We start from the raw sequence: 15,931 nt of genomic DNA on the forward strand, positions 1-15,931 counted from the left end.
GGGTTCAGGGACAGTTTTTTCTCAGTGTCAGATGTGCAGTAGCCACAGGGCCCTCCGTGCAGCTTTGGGAAGACAAGAGCGAAGGCCAGCGCAGCCCTGGCTGTCCCCGGGCTCTGCCCGCAGGAGGGTGCCATAAATCACGCGCCCGCCCCGGCAGCCCTGCCGCGCCCCCGTGCCCACGCTCCCGTACCCAGCACGGCCACCCCAGCCCACCGCCGCTGCGGGGGGAGCGACCTGGGCCTGCCATCCCCACCACCACGGCCACGCTCCGGCCGTGACCCCGCTCGGACACCGGCTGCAGACATCCCAAGGGACCAAACACTCCGCAGCCCTTCACACCGGGGTGGAGGGTTGGCACCTGTGTGCCTGTCCTCGCCGCCGGGTGAACCGCGCCGGCCACGCCAAGTGCAGGGAGGATGCCATGAATTTTTAAACTCCTGAAAGCACAAATGGAGTGGTTTGCCTGGTTGGGAGATGGGATTTCCGACGCAGCACAGAGGCATTTGAAGACGCTGCCTCTCCCAAGCTGCGCTTCCCTTGGGATGACGGGCCCGGAAACCCGGCGCTCAAGGTCCGGCACAGGAACCAGGGCAGCCCTGTGGGACAGCAAACCTTGGCCCAGGTGAAGGACCAAGCTGGCGGCCTCAGCTCCCTCTGTCCAGGCTGCCCAAGCCTGGCACCCACCTGGCGCCAGGTCCTCCCAGTCCCTCCGCAGCCCCTTCCTGTGACCGTGGGACAAACCCACGCACGCCCGACCGTGGCCCGGCTGCGGACACGCGCCGCGTGAGCACACGCACACATACGTGCACACACGTGAGCACGCACCAGCTCATCACCTTCCCTCCTCTCTGGAGGCCGCCCAGGCCACGCAGGAGCCTCGTTCCTTCATCCCGGCATCCATCATCGGCAAGCGGCAGCAGCACCGAGGCGGGGAAGCGCTGGACCCGCGCCGGCGGCTCTGCCTGCCGCACTGCCCGCGCCTCTGCCCTGGCCCTGCTCCCGCCACCACGGCGGCAAAACCAGAGAAACCCCAAAAGCTGCGGCCGAGCACCCGCGCCGCCCCAGCTGCACAACTCCGACTGCCGTGGGGCTGGGAGGAAGCTGTCAAGCTCTTACCCTCTGCCGAGAGGGAACCAGCCAGAAACACGTGTGAACCGGAAAGCAAAAAAATCCCCCGGAGAGGGTGGCTTACCTGTTGGAGGTAGAGGAAGGCTGGAGGACAGGGGAGAGAGTGAGGAAGCATGCCTGAGTTGGAGACAAGGAGGCAGCCCGAGTTAGCCATGGAGCACAGCATGTGTCGACAGGTAGCCGTGGAGCTGTTCGCGGGTCCGTCCTCTTCCGCACACCGCTATCCACCGCTATCCTCGTCTTCCCGGCTGGCCCCTCGGGCTCTCCCCTCCTCGCCGTCCCTCCCGACCCCTCGGCGCTAGTTAGGAGGGTTCATCTGCGGCAGGCCGGCCGCGCCGCCGCCGGAGCAGCGCTTGGCTCTTCACTTCGGGGCCATTAGACACTGGCACTGAGCGCACGGTCTGCAAAGGGTGTGCGTGAGCCAGAGCGGAGCGGGAGAGAAAGGAAGGGGAGGAGGAAGGAGAGAGGGCTCGGGAGCGAAATAAAAGGGGTGGGAGTTGGAGGAGGAGGGGGAGTCCCCTGTGCATTCAGACATCAAACAGAGCTCTGTATAAAATGAAGAGAATCCGTAATGACATGAGAACAGCTGATCCCGCACTTAACCCCTCCACCGCCGCCGCTTTGCAGATGGCTTCCCCGCCGCCCTCGCCACCCCGGCCACACGCTGGGGAAGCAGCCGGGCAGGATGGGGCCGAGCGGGCAGAGCCGTGTCCCTTCCCGGCGCCGGCTCCCGGGGGGAGGGAGGGTCTTACCGGGAGCTGGGGTGGCGCAGCACGGGTGCCCGGCAGGGGCGGTGGCAGGGCTCCGCGGGATCCCCCATGCACACTCCGCCGCACACGTGCGCACCGCCCGCTCCCGCGGCGCTGCCGGCCCGGGAGCCGCGCAGCGGCCCCAGCTCCGCCTCCCGGAGCCACCGGCCCGCGGCCCCGCACGGCCCCGCACGGCTCCGCACGGCTCCGCACGGCCCCGCACGGCCCCGCACCGCCGGGCAGGGCAGGGCCAGCGGCCCGCAGCGTTCCCTGCCGGGCCAGCCGCAGCCTCACCGCTGCCCGCATACCCCGGGCACCACTGTCCACCCTGCCAAGGTGTGGGAGCCCCAGGCAGGGCCCTGTGGGTCCCCCACCCGCCTGCCAGTCCCACAGGCATGGAGGGCTGCAGGGACCCCTGAACCTTGGGGTGACACTGGCACTGCTTCCCTGCGCTCCCCAGAGCGATGGGGACCCTCTGCCCCAAGAACCACCCGCTGGCCAGGGCGGTGGGCAGAGGTCAGCCCTGGCAGGGCTCGAGAGGTGTTTTGGCGTTTCCAAGGGGCCTGCGGTGCTGGCACAGCCCTGACGCATCCACACCACACCGGCCGCTGTCACAGCTGCCATGGCCATGGCCCTCGTGCCAGTGCCCGCAGGGGCGGCCGGCGTGGGCACACGCCTGTGCTCGCCCAGGTCCCTGTCCCACCTCGCACCTCCAGCCCTCAGGGCCCGCAGCAGCCCAGCGCTGCCCCGGGGCCCTCCTGCTGCCCCACACCTCGTCATGCCCAGCTCCGGAGCCGTGGCAGCGCGAGGCTGCCAGGCTGGCATTGTGCTGGGGCATGTAGGAAACGAAACCTGGGCTCGGCTCAGTTTCCATCTTGGCCAAATGTGATGCACAAAGGCTGGGCTGTGCCAGCAGCTGCTGATGCTCCGTCTCTGCCGGAGCCTCCAGCACACGACCAGCCGTTTGGAGCTGGGATTTTCCACAGTATCCCCAGGCAGAGTGACATGCTGCAGTGTCCTGGTACACTCGCAGCAGTTACCGCTTCTGCTGCAGATGCTCCGGAGCAGCAGTGTGTGGCACGGCTGGCCCGGAGCCACAGGGAAAACCTGCTGCAAACGGCTCTGGAAGAGCCATCCTGAGAAAGTGGTGTGTGGGGCAGGGGGTGCCAGCCCCTCACAGGGGGTCCTGAGTTCCACACTCTAAAGGGACTTCAAGGAGCCAAATTAGAGAGGGGATGCCAGTCCAGGGGGAGGCTTTGCCACCACCACCACCTTGTGGCATTGGGCACCAAAAGGTCCAGCAGTGACATCTGCTGCCAACAGCATCCCCAGCCACTGCTCCCTGTGGGTGCCCCACCACAGGCACTCGCCCTCCAGCTCCAAGGACCATGAGAGATGCAGTGGCCCCTTTGGCACACCATGGTGCTCAGTCCCCACACTCCTGCTGGTGTCCAGCTTCCCTTCCCAGGGACCCCCATGCCCCTGGTGCCATGCCCTGGGGAAGGATGTGGGACAGCTCTGAAAGGGACAAGTGTGTCCTCTCACAGCCCTTCGTGCAGTTGGGGGGCAAGAGGCTCCCCCAGGAACCGGCACACACACAAGCACCACACAGACCCTGGTGAAGGGGGGGACACCTTGAGCAGGCCAACAGGCAGCTCCAAAGGCGCTGGGCCGCTCTGGCTCCACTGCAGCTCCTGGAGGTGACAACGGCAGGGCAGTGCCTGGCACACTGGCCTTGCGGTGCCCAACTAAGCAAACCACGTGAGGCAGGCACTGGCTCCAGGATGAGGTAATCTGCCCATCCTCCCCCCCGCCGGCTCCGGCCAGGGTGACTCAAAGGCATTCCTGGCCAGTGGCAGCACCACAAGTGCTGGCACTGCCCTGAGCCAGCAGCGAAATGGGCACAGCTCTGGGAGCTGAGGACTCTTGGAGTCTCCTCTCTCCCTTCTCCTGCCATCACCAACGCATGCCTGCCTGCAGAGATGCCCCTCTGCAGCGGGGAGCCCGGGGGACACTGACGGGGCACGGTGACCCCAAGGCCCCTGTCAGCTCCAGTGGGGAGCCCCTTGCTGGCCACCAGTGCTGGTTTCCCTCACCCTGCTGCTCCCTGCTGTGCCACAGTCCCAGCCAGCAGCACCGCTGGTGGCACCAGGGCCGTGCCCAGCCCTGCAGAGCCGCAGCCCCGGAGGAGCACCTCCGAAACTGAAGCCTTCTGGAATGAAAGTTTATTTATCTGTTTAATTAAGATGTGTTCACCAGGCGCACAGACCCCATTCCATCTGTCTCACTTACAGCCGTGTCCCAGTAAAATTAAACCTAATAAATATCAGCAGAGGGAAAGCAAAGGGCACGTGTGAGATATACGATCAAAGGCTGAAGTTGCACAGGGCTGCAGTTCTCAGCACATCTCTCTCTGCCCTTCGGGGCTGGGCTGGCGCTGCGCTCCCCCGCTCAGGATGGGGCTGCCTTTCCTTCAAATCAGCACAATTCACAGTTTTTTATTTATTTTAAATGAACCCTTCAGGGCTCCTTGGTGTTGTTTTCTGGAAGAGGGAGAACAACATGGCACCGGGACAGGAGTGGTCTTGGCCACTGTTCTGGTGCTGGAGCCAGGGGACAGAGCCTGCACTGGGAGCACTGGTGGGCATGCAGCCCCCAAACCACAGAGGGAACTTGCCAGGGACAGCTCAGCACCTCTGGCTGTCCCAGGCACCGGGATGGACACACAGCCGAGAGCCACACAGCCCAAGGCAGCCAGTGCGGTGCTGTCCTCTCCTCAGGAAATGCCACAAAAGCTCAGGCCTCCTCCAAGGGACACTCCACCATTTGGAAGCTTTATCCACGAGGATCGAGGCCCAGAGTTCTGCCGGGAGTCCCATGGCCCCAGCCCCGCTGAGCAGGCGGTGTCACGTGCAGGGCTGCGGCACATCCCGGTGCCAAGGGCCCTGCACGAGCTGCACCAAGCCCTGAGCACCTGCCAGAGCTGCTGCCAGCCCAGGGCTGTCCCAGCTCCGTGCCCACATTCCGACCCACAGGATGCAATGGGGAAGCCAGCGCCTGCCACCACGGTCCTTCCTGGGACCCCCAGGCATCCTCTTGTCCCCTGGGCCTGCTGTGGGGCACAGGGCACAGCTGGGGGGGCTGAGGGTCCCAGGGGCTGCCGGTGTTTAACAGGACCCCGTGGTCCCTGCAGCACTCTCCCACAGGGCAGAGCTGGATGCTGACGCTCGTGAGAGCTGCCAAGGAGGGCTCAGATCAGGCAAGACACAACCTCTGCCATGAGGGCCGCCGGGGCTGGGCTGGTGAGATCAGGTGCTCCAGCCTCCCTGGGGTCATCCTGTGAGTGCACGGCTGGCAGCCCACCAGCACCCAGGAACAGCAGTACCAACCTAATCCTCTCCTCCCACCCACTCCAAAATGCCCCCAAGCCGTGGCATTCATTAATTAAAAGCTCATTAGCAGTTATTCAAAGACATCAAGCAATTAGATGAAGGCACTGACAGATCTGAGCTGCTGTGTGACGAGGAACATCCCATGGCAAGGAACGTCCATGCAGCAAGGAAGGTCCCAACTTGGGACAGGACAGCGAGAAGGGACCGACAAGCGTCCCTGTTAAACCTCTCTGTCCTTCCCTGCTCCTTCCTCCTCCTCCTCCAGCAGCTCTCAGATGCCACTGGAGACACTGCCTGCTCTGAATTCCCAAAGATGGAGCACCCAGGTATGACCTCACCGGGTGAGGAGGGGACTGTGACCAAACCACAGCCAGTATCTGAGACAGCGGCTGTGGCAGCAGGAGGGGAGCAGGAGTGGAGGGAAAGCACATGGAAGTTAAATGGGATCCAGGGAAAAAACCACCTCATTAAGATGTTCCTGACCCACTGCGGGGGGAACAGGATAGGGCTTGGGGATCTGTCAGCCCCTGGCCAGAGCTGCCAGCACCGTTCAGAACAGGAGAGCGGCTGGGCTGGCACCTGGGGATGTTCCACAGCCTCCTGTGCCACCCCTCCTCTACCCTCGAGCCACCTGGGCAGGGACAGGAGCCCCGGTGCTCCCCACAAAATGGTGCTTGCAGGCGCCCCGTGTCCCCGTCACCCAGCACGAACCACTGGTGCACAGGGAGCTCCAGCAGCCGCTCCCAGCCGTGCTGTGGCTCCCTGCAGGAGACAGGCAGCCCCACGGGGACACAGTTCACAGCCCTGGCTGGGCAGCACGACCCGGAGCCTGTCACTGTGCCTGGCTCCTCTGCCCGCGCCGCCCTTCCTGAAACCCTTTCACTTGACAAAATATTTACATGAAATGGCAATTAGGCTCCCTGGATTTAATGAGGATTAACCTGCAGCAAAGCACCGTGGCAGAGCAGCTGCTGCCGAGCACCTCGAGCTTGGGGGCCGGGCAGGCAGCACCAGGGGCCACAGCAGGGGAAAGAGCTGCACCCTGCTTGCAGGGTCACTGGGGCCAGAGCACGGCCACCACCGCTGGCCAGAGCCACGCCCAGGGCCAGGGCCACTGCCAGGCCCAGCACAGACCGAGGAGGAGGAAGGACTGATGGAGGGTGATGCAGGACTGATGGAGGATGATGCAAGGAAGGAGCAACTGCAGACCAGGAACCTGAAATGCTGCATTCCCAGGGTCCCCCTCTTCCCTGAGACCAGCTCCACTGCCTGACAAAGGGTTCCCAAGGAAAACTGCCCTTGACCTGGCAGCCCTGCCACTGTGCCTCACAGGCTGCTGGGGGGCTTCAGCAGCAGCCCCCAGGGTGCCAACACAAGGGACACAACAGGAGGGGTCCAAGCCACCCCGAGCAGGGGGGTGTGTGGCACTGACAGTGTGGGCACTGGCACTGGGCTGGGACTCACCTGAGCAGCAGACAAGTGAGGTGGGCACGGGGAAAACCAGGTTGGAGGTACTCCAGGAGCAAACACTCCATCCTCATGTAAGATTTTTTAAATGCACAGAGAGGATGTTAAACAGGCGCTGTGACCCAGGGCACACTTTATAAATTGTAGTATTTACAGACCCCTTCTTCCCCTTGCCCCACACACTCCTAATTTCTCTGGAATTACTGTTCATTTGAAGACATTTTCCTTTGGCATCTCAGCCCATTGAAGTGTTGATGACTGAGCCACCACAGCACTCCTGTCACGAATGGAGGTCCCATGGGAACAGGCACCCCACGCTGCCCGTGCCTGCCTGGCCGAGCTCTGCAAGGCCACACAGCTCTGCTTGCTCTCGCAGCTGTGGTGGGTCGTTAAGTCCCTGGGCAGAATTAGCACCGAGGCAGGAGGCTCTGCCAGCCCTGACAGGCTCTGGAGCCGTGGCAGCGCCGACATCCCTCATGACAAAGCACCTTACACCTTAAAGCAGCTTCCCTGAGAAACAATGAATTCGCATTATCCTCTTCCTCCTCCCCACAAGCTCCTTTCCCCACATCCCCCTTTGCCTGCCTCTGCCCACTCTGTTCCCTGCTCCCAAATCCAGGGGAGCACAGTTACCTGGAGCATGTAAGCCTCACCAGACTGCTGCAGCCCCCCGGCCCCTCGCCATCTCTGAGGGAGCGGAGGGAGCAGGTGGAAGGAGCTGGTGCCACTGGCTTTCAGCCCCAGTTGGTGGGCTGGGATGCCATAGGAAGACCCTCGGATGGTGTAGAGCCTGATACAGCCCAGCTCTGGCAGCTCTGGGGTGGGAGTGTAGCTCCATGGGGGACTGCTGGCTCCAGCTCCTTGCCCTCTGCTCACTGTCCCAGCCACACCCAGACTGGGGCTCACACCCTTCAGTGTCCCAGCCCCAAGGGCCTGGACAGACCCTGTCACGTCCCCTCGTCTCCACCCCGGCACAAAGCACTCGAGAGGGCCGGGTAGGTCTCAGCCTGTGCCCCCTCCACCACGGCCTGTGTGCTCTGCTAGTGCAGGGAGGGCTGAGCCCCCCGTGCCCACCCCACTCCCCAGCCATGCCCCCAGCTCTGGGCTCAGTGGGGCAACAAAAACAAACTCCTGAGCAGAGACTGCTGTGGAGGGGTCCACAAGAGGATCACAGGGGGCTCAGGGTCCCCATGGGAGGTTCCCCTCAGTAGCCTCAGAAATTTCAGGCCTGGGATAAAATGTGGGGGCTGCCCCACAAACATCTGTCAAGATCCTGGGTGAGCACCGTGAGAGGGGGCTGCTGCTCTGCACAGACCTGTCACCTGAATGTCCCACGGCCACCACAGACCCATGGCCCCTCCCAGGACAGCCCCCGGGCAGGCACCAGAGCCCACCAGTGACCACCAAAGCGCAGCTGGGGCAAGGATCTGGTGCTGGCCGGGGGAGGCAGCTTCTGCCTGTGGCCAGCTCCACATGGAGCTCGGACAGGGCAGTGCAGAAGCAGGAGGGCAGCCGGGGTGCCCTGAGCAGGGACGAGGCCACAGTGACCCCTGTGCGCTGCCCTGGTCCTTCCCAAAGCCAGGCCTGCCTCCAGCCCTGCAGCCCTTCCCCTGCTGCTGCTGCCAGCGCGGGCAGCGGGTGCCCGACTGCAGGGGAAGCTGTCCCTGGACGGTGCGAGACCACCCCGGCGCTGAGCGAAACCTCAGCAGACGGGGAGGGAAGCGCCCACCCCTGGCAGCGGTACCTACCCAAAAATACATCATCGTGTCAGCGGCTGAGGCGTTCTGCGGCTCGGTGGGAGGGCGGCGCGCTGCTCCCAGCGCGGGCTGCGCTGGCCACCGCTGCTGCCGGGTGGGCTCTGTCCCCGTGGGCTGTCCGGCTCCAGGCTGAGGGCCGGCGCTCCCGGAGCCCAGGGAGCGAGCGCTTGGCGCGGTCGGAGCCGTGTCCAGCCTCCGACACGCCGCCGGGGAGGGCAGGGGCTGGACGGGGCAGCCCCGGTGGGCAGTGCCTTATCCACCCCGGGGAGAAATGGGAGAGCAAGGAAAAAATGAAATCCTCTCCAGTGTCTTCGGGGACCAAAGGGAAGGGTGAGCGTGTGAGGGGTCAACCCCAGGGGTCAGAGGGGTGCTGGGGAGAGGGTCCGGGACCAGGCTGGGCGCTGGGGCCACGGCAGCGGCAGTGTGGGCGCTCGCTGGCGCAGCGTGGGCTCCCGCTGACACTCCGAGGAGCCGATGTCCTGCCTCAGCATTTTTCAAGCTACCCTGTCAATAAGGGAATCCGCCGCTCACAGTTAACCTGCGAGGTGCCAGCCGGTTCCATAACCCCGCTCCCACCGGCAAGGATGCTCGGCCGTGCCCCGCTGGGGGGATGATCCTTCCTGGGAGCCCCAGCGTCCCCCCCTTTCTTTGGAGCAGCCGAGCTGCCCGAGGGGGACAGAGCCAGCAGCCCCCAGCCCCCATGAGAAATGGGGAGCCACGGGGACGGTCCTTGGAGCCCGGGATGTGGCCACCATGGACTGCACGAGAGGGCACTCAGAAACCCCGACCAACGCCAGGGCAGACACTCCTTCCTTGAGCCCCAGCACTGCCCCCGCAGCGGAACCCGGGCCAGAGCAGCAGGAGCAGACAGGGCACACAGTGAAGAGCTGGCCACAGTGTGGCCCATAGGGATAAGCTGGGGGTCCTGCACACAAGCCCCAGCCACCCCTGGCACACAGTGCAGGCTTGGCAGCCCGGCAGTGCTGCTCCTCAGGCACTAAATCTCTGTCCTCCGCGGGCACGGCGCAGTGGAAGGAGCAAGGGGACCATGAGCACTGAACCAGGCGTGGTAGCGAGGGAATAAATAAGGATAAGGGAAGCTGAGGAGTGAGGGGGGCAGCAGATTGGTCTCCAGGGCCCAGCTGGTTCTGACATCTACAGCCCCATAATCATATTCAGAGCAGCACCAGGCTGGAGGCAGCTCTCCTCCAGCACGGCAATAAACGAGAGCAACACTCTCAATAATTCAGCACCAGGAGAGGGTGATAAAGCAGCAGAGGCACCACTGCAGGCAGCTGGGGCGGGGGGCTCCCTGCTCCCTCTTATATCTCAGTGATCCAAACCCTTTCCTCTCTCTCTGTGACCTGTAAATGGAGCCCCAGCTGCGACTTGGGGTCCCCTCCAGCTTGCCAGACCCCCAGCCCTGCTGATGGGACAGAGGGCCCAGTGCAGCAGAGTGAAACCCCTCCAGCACCAGCAGACAAAACCTGGGGAGTCACCGGGCAGGGCACAGAACCGTCCTGGAGCAGGGCAGCAGCAGGAGCTCCTCCCCAGCTCTGTGCCCAGCACCATTCCACCCTCTGCCACTGCAGCCCCCCACAGCCACACAAACAGAGCCCGGAGCCCCTGTGCCAGACCCCAAACCTCCCACCCAGACTGGGCACGGGGCAGCTGAGCTGCAGGACGCCCACCCTGCCCTGCTGCCCTCCCCTCTGCTGCGGACACACCTCTCCAGACACTGCACTCAGCGGGATGGACCTTGGGGGGATGCAGTGTCCCCCCAGGGATGGGATCCTCCTACTGCTGCCAAGTCCACTAACAGGACAGGAAGGAGCCATCCACACCTGACCAGCAGGCACCAGGCTGGCAGAGGGCATCTGGTCTGGTCCACCTTCCACACACATCAGCCATGACCTGACTCAGCCTGGGGACACTGTGAGCTGGTGTGACACCTCCCAGCACCCCGAGAACAAACATCTCCTGTGGCGGGCAACTGCCAGGCCAGGGCCAGAATGGGGCTGTGGGCTGCTCTTTGCCCCCATTAGGACAAGGATGCCTCTGCAGGGATGGTTCCTGGCAGCTGCACAGAGTTGGACAGACAGCAAATCTGCACACACGGACACTCACAGGCATGTCGGTCTCAGCTCTCCTCACGCAGGATTCATGTCACACCTGCACGGGGCTCAGCATGGCCCAGTGCCCGCCAGCCCCTGCCTGATCCTGAGCTCCAGGCTGAGGGAACTGCCCTGCCCTGGCCGGCCCCACGCCCAGCACCCACTGCCAGCCCCACACATGCAGGTTCAGCGTGCAGGAGGGACCCCGGGAGCAGCCAAGGCAGAGCCCAATGCAGCCACTGGGATCCGAACCCTCCGTACCTTTTATTGTGCCCAGCTCCTCCCGCGGCGCTTGCACTGGGCTCTCTAGAAAAGACAGGGGAGAGGAGGAAGAATTAAAATCAATGATCATCATCACTAACCTGTTACAGTCAATGCTGTCTGCTCATCGACTGCACAATGGTGGGATATCAGATGTGAGTGTTATTCCTCGGGCACTGGGAAGCCTGTGCTGGTCAGGAGCTGGTGGCCAGGCCAGGGGCTCAGCCCAGGGCAGCCAAGCAGCATCAGCACCCACCAGCACCATGCCCAGGGTGATGGGTGCAGAAACACCCCCCTTCAACTCCACCAGTGTATGTGGAACCCAACCCAGCTCCCACAGACCATGGGCCCCTTCCCTGGCTCCCCCAGAGCCCTGCAAGCACAGGCCCTCACACCCCCATGGCGTGGGGCAGGGCACAGCTGCCATCAAAGTGCTGCCTGCACATCTGGGTTGGTGTGTCCCAAACCTTCTGCCCACACCAGCACAGTGACACGCTCCTGCGAGGAGCAATCCCTGCAGCACACGGCTCCGCTGCTGCCCTGGCTCTGGGCACTTCTTGGAAATTAAGCCAAATTTCAAAGAAAACTTCCTGAAAGCTGCACTTCAACTAATTGGCTTTTGCAGCATGGCCAACACAAACATTCATCAATCATGTTAGACCCTCAGAAATAATGAGAATGGCTGATACATCCCAGGATAAAGAATGAGGGGGCTCTGTGTGTCTGTGCCCGCTGCTTTGGAGGCCTGCAGGTGCTGAGTCCCACCTGCCCGACAGCTCTGCTCCCAAGCACTGGAGCTGCGGTGCTCAGCCCCCTGCAGGAGCAGCACCCCGAGATGAGGGTCCCGAGGGTGGGTGCAAGGACCCCAGACCCTGCCCCAGGCTCAATCCCAGTGAGCACCTGGCCCAGGGATGGTCTGCAGACACCTCCGGTGGCGGCTCAGGAAGCAGAGACTGATCCCAGGCACTCTGTTAGCAAACACGGTTCTCATCCGCTCAGCAGGATAATCAATTATGGTAATTCCTGCCTCAATGAATCAGATTCATGGAGGAGTACAGCTCATTAGGCTGGTGCTGACTTCCATTAGCACTCTTATGATAAAAACCCTCCAAACACTCTCAGCCAGAGCGATGCATTCACCAGGCTGGGGGTGTCCCCTCCCCAGGTCGGGGCAGACCCAGCTGTGGGATGTGGGTGTCCTAAAAGAGATGTTTGGGAACTCCCTGGTTCCCAGCAGTGCGAGGACACCCCTGCACCTGCCGGCCTCCCCCCAGCCACCACTGCTGGGCTCTTGCACAGCTTCACCAGGATCCCGGCTGGGATCAGGAGATGGCACAGCAGGCCCAGAGCACTCCAGCAGCGGGGCTGGGAGTGCTGGGAGTGCTGGGAGTGCTGGGAGTGCTGGGAGTGCTGGGAGTGCTGGGAGCCCAGTCTGCCTGCTCTGCAATGAATAATTGACGCCGCATGCTCCTGGGGGAGGCTCAGCGATGGGTAACGCGCATTTCCCAAACACATTTCCCAAGAAAGGCGCCTTCTGAGAAGCTCCCTAAAGCATCGTGGGGCCCCGCAGCCAGGATGTGCCTCAGCTGGGATGTGCCACGCTCGCTGGCACGGCCAGGGAATCGCCAAGCCCAGCTCCAGCCCAGGCAGAAGCCCCTGGTGGTCCCAGCACCGCAGGGAGAGGGATGCTCAGCCAGAGCCTCCCTGTCTGCACGCACCAAAGGGGGAGAGGGAAAGCCCTGGCAGGGGTTGAGGGGAGGCAGGCAGAAGCAGCTCTGGGGGGGATCTGGGGGGGATCTTGATCCAGTCTCTGCTTTTCTGGCAGGAGTCTGGGCTGACCGACTGTACCTGGAACTTTGCAAAGCCTCAGAGGGACCCACTGCCAGAACAGGTGATCCCAACCCAGCTAAAACCACCCGGACAAGAATCAGGGGCTCTGCACAAGAAATGCAACCCGTGTCACCCAGCTGCACGGAGCCCACGAAAGCTGCACCTCATCACCCCCTCTCCCCAGGCTGCAACCTGAGGCAGGCCTGGCTCTCATCTGCTGAGACACTTCTTGGTAGTTTCTCGAAGTACACTTTAACCCCCATTCCCTCCACCAAAAATCCTAAATTAATTTTGCTTTTAATTAAATTCATTAGCAAAGATTATCTGGCTGAGGAACAATAATGTCCCACCCCTCCCCCCACAGCCCTCTCTATTTATATCCCCATATACAGAACAGCAGCGAATATTTCTTTATGGGCCATTAAAGGTTTAATGTTTAATTTATAACCACCTTCTCCGGCGGGTGGGATGGCCAGGCACAATGTCAACATTTTTAATTAAATGAGAAGGGATTTTTTTTCCCCAGCTAAGGAATATAAAACATCCCGTTCCCAGCAGCTCTGGAGGCAGGGGCAGGGAGGGCAGGATCTGGGGCAGAGGCTGGCTCCTGCACAGCAGATCCCAGGACACGTTTCCCCACTACCCTGCTCTGCCTGGGCCAAGCTGGGGCTGTTCCACACTGCTGGCCAGGAGCTGAGACATGAGATGATGGGGCAGTGCCCAGAGGAGCCCGGTGAGGCAGGTAAGGGGCCACCAGCAGGACAGCTCTAGGACTGCCCAGGAGAGTCCCCCAACCAGCAGCAGGTCTGGGGAGAGCGTCCTGGGGACAGGGACAACACACGGTGCTGCCCCCACTTTGGGAAGCGTCCCCCTGCCAGGGCTGTGGGGCTTGGCAGGGTCCTGGCACGGGGCTGAGCACCAGCGCCAGTGCAGGTCCCTCAGGGGGCAGAGGTGAGAATGTGGCACTGCCTGTGCCAACATCGCTGGTCACCAAACCCCACCTGAGTAACAGCTGTGACCCTCCCAGCCAAAATCCTTCCCGCAATTTCTGCTGGTCACTGGCACCTCCTCCCACCCAGTGGCTGCGGCTCTGTGGAATCACCACCTCCTTCCTGCCAGGGAGGAGATCAAAGTGCTGCCAGTGCCCGAGTCATTCACGGAACCTGCCATGAGCCACGTGGCACCCGCTGGCACAGCAGGCACCGCCGGAGGAGTCTGGCACTGCTGGCATCCCACTGGCATCCCTCCCACAGCCCCTCATCCCCCCCGGACACGGCACAGGAGCTGCAGGGGCTGTGCAGCTGTGCTGCAGGACAGAGCAGCCCTTCCCGCCTGGATGGTGGCGAGGGACACTCCGAGCAGGCAGGTTTCCATTAATGGAGTATTTTGTCTTACAGGAGAGATTAACTCTCTGTACAGAGCAGCGCAAAAGCGCTGAATCAGCAGCTAGCTAGGGGTGGCAGGTTCAGCCATGAACATTTGGCTCCAGCACAGCCTGTCAGTGCTTCATCTTCCCGCATCCACACTCTGCCAGACGTTGCCAGTGCTGAGCCCCCACAGCCTGTTCCCTGCCCTTGCCACATGCAGCTCCTCACACTGCCTGGCAGCCCATGCCAGCCCTGTGCTGCACTAACAGACCCAGAGCGAGCCAAGTGCCAGTGGCATGGCTGAGCTGCCCCCTCCCTCCCTCACCATCCCTGCACAGCTCGGGTGGGCTGGCAGGAGGTGTCCTGGCACAGCTGCCCTGACAGGCAGCAGGTGCCAGCCCATCCCTCCCTGCGGGCTCTGCTCCCACCCACACCTCACAAGGTCCCTCACAGAGCCACGTTCCTGCTCCCACGGACGCGCCTCTCCTGCCCAGCGCTGGCTGTGCTGGCCCCAGTGCCACGCAGGAGGCAGGGCGGTCACGGCTGCCCACGCGCCCACACACGTGTGCTCCCGGGAGCAGGCGTGCCAGGCCGGCTGCGGGGAGCCAGCGCGGAGCAGGGATGGTACCGTGCCGCTCACTAAAAGCATGAGTGTCACTAAATCAATAATTCATTTACTTTAATGAGATAAGTACTCAGAAAACTAATTGCAAACCTGCTCCATTTACTCCAACCCATTATAGCCCTTAATGTAAATGGCAGGAACGCTGCTGGAGGAAGGGGAAGGGCTTTGGGTGGAAGATTGTGTTGTCCTTCCCCTTCTTCTAAGAAAGAGAAATATCAGCCATCAGCTGGGACAGTGGGAGCCAAAAGAGCCGGTGGAATCACCATGTGGAAGTGCTGATGATGGAATCACTGCATGGAAGCACTGACAGCAGAGCAAGGGGAAAACCCAGTCCCCCCTCTGGAGTCACCACTGTCCCTGTGCCCACCACAGAGGGATCTCCCAAGGCAGGATGTGGCTTCACTCTTCCCCTGTGCCACAGACTCCCCTCTGGAGCCCTGCTGGACATGCAGGTGGTCACTGATGCTCTGTCACCGTTCGTTACCAACCCGTGCCTGTATCTCTGGCACAGTATCCCCCGTGCCGGTGCTGCCCCCTCCCACCCCTCCTGCCCCTGCCACCCCCCCGTGCCCGGGGAGCCAGGGTGGGCAGGGGAATCCTGCCAGGCCCCAGCACTTTCCTGAAAAGGAGCCGTGGCTCCCGGCAGCAGAGCCGCTGCGTTCCTGAACCGCAGCCGGAGCGGGAGCTGGGTGCCAAGGGCTCACTTCTCGCTTGCTGGAGCAAATGGCAGGTCATAAAAAGGAACTGTGACAGAAGAGAAAATGTTCCAGAGTCCACAAGGACCAGTCCAGGGTAAATCCATCTGCTCAGCAATTTAGCTATAAAATCCTTTCCAATCATCCGTGCTGTAGGTCCTTCATCCCCAGCTGGTGGCTCTGCTCAGGGCCTTTCCCACTCCAGCAGCTCACACGGGGTTCGAGGTGCTTGGTGATGCCAGAACACCTCCACCAGGGACACTGGGGGAGGGGTCACACCTCGGGGAGGGGTCACACCTCGGGGAGGGTTCACACCACCCCTTGCAGAGGGTTTGACAGTGGCATTGGTTGTGCGGATTTTCCCAAGCTGTTGGCTCACTCAGAAGAGCACATCATCCATCCCAGGTCCCACATCCATGGCACCGTTTGTGGGATGCAGGAAGGCTCCCAGGGAGTGCAGATCCCACCTGGAGCTCCATGACCAGCCCTCGCACCTCCCGTGGGCAGCAGCAGGAGGCTGCCCTGGGAGCCACGGCCAAGGAGAGC

The 15,931-nt window shown here is 62.5% G+C and overlaps 1 protein-coding gene across 17 annotated transcripts in view; it reads right to left on the minus strand.

The window, feature by feature from the left end:
* Positions 1 to 15,931, minus strand: part of RBFOX3 (RNA binding fox-1 homolog 3) — a 129,464-nt gene that overhangs the window by 17,752 nt on the left and 95,781 nt on the right. For 6 of the 17 annotated variants that reach the window (XM_063410014.1, XM_063410011.1, XM_063410013.1 and 3 more), the window contains 2 exons: positions 10,869 to 10,913; positions 1,193 to 1,529 (listed from right to left, as the gene is read on the minus strand). The exons of 3 other annotated variants lie outside the window; for them this stretch is intronic. In XM_063410014.1, the coding sequence (XP_063266084.1) occupies positions 1,193 to 1,294 (102 nt within the window). In that variant the 5' untranslated portion in view covers positions 1,295 to 1,529; positions 10,869 to 10,913. Of the gene's footprint in view, positions 1 to 1,192; positions 1,530 to 1,880; positions 5,225 to 8,484; positions 10,102 to 10,868; positions 10,914 to 15,931 lie in introns of those variants that run through there. 8 more of the 17 variants (XM_063410006.1, XM_063410017.1, XM_063410005.1 and 5 more) reach the window with 8 other exon arrangements.

Source organism: Prinia subflava, chromosome 12 (genome assembly GCF_021018805.1).
Source record: "Prinia subflava isolate CZ2003 ecotype Zambia chromosome 12, Cam_Psub_1.2, whole genome shotgun sequence".
Lineage (NCBI taxonomy): Eukaryota > Metazoa > Chordata > Aves > Passeriformes > Cisticolidae > Prinia > Prinia subflava.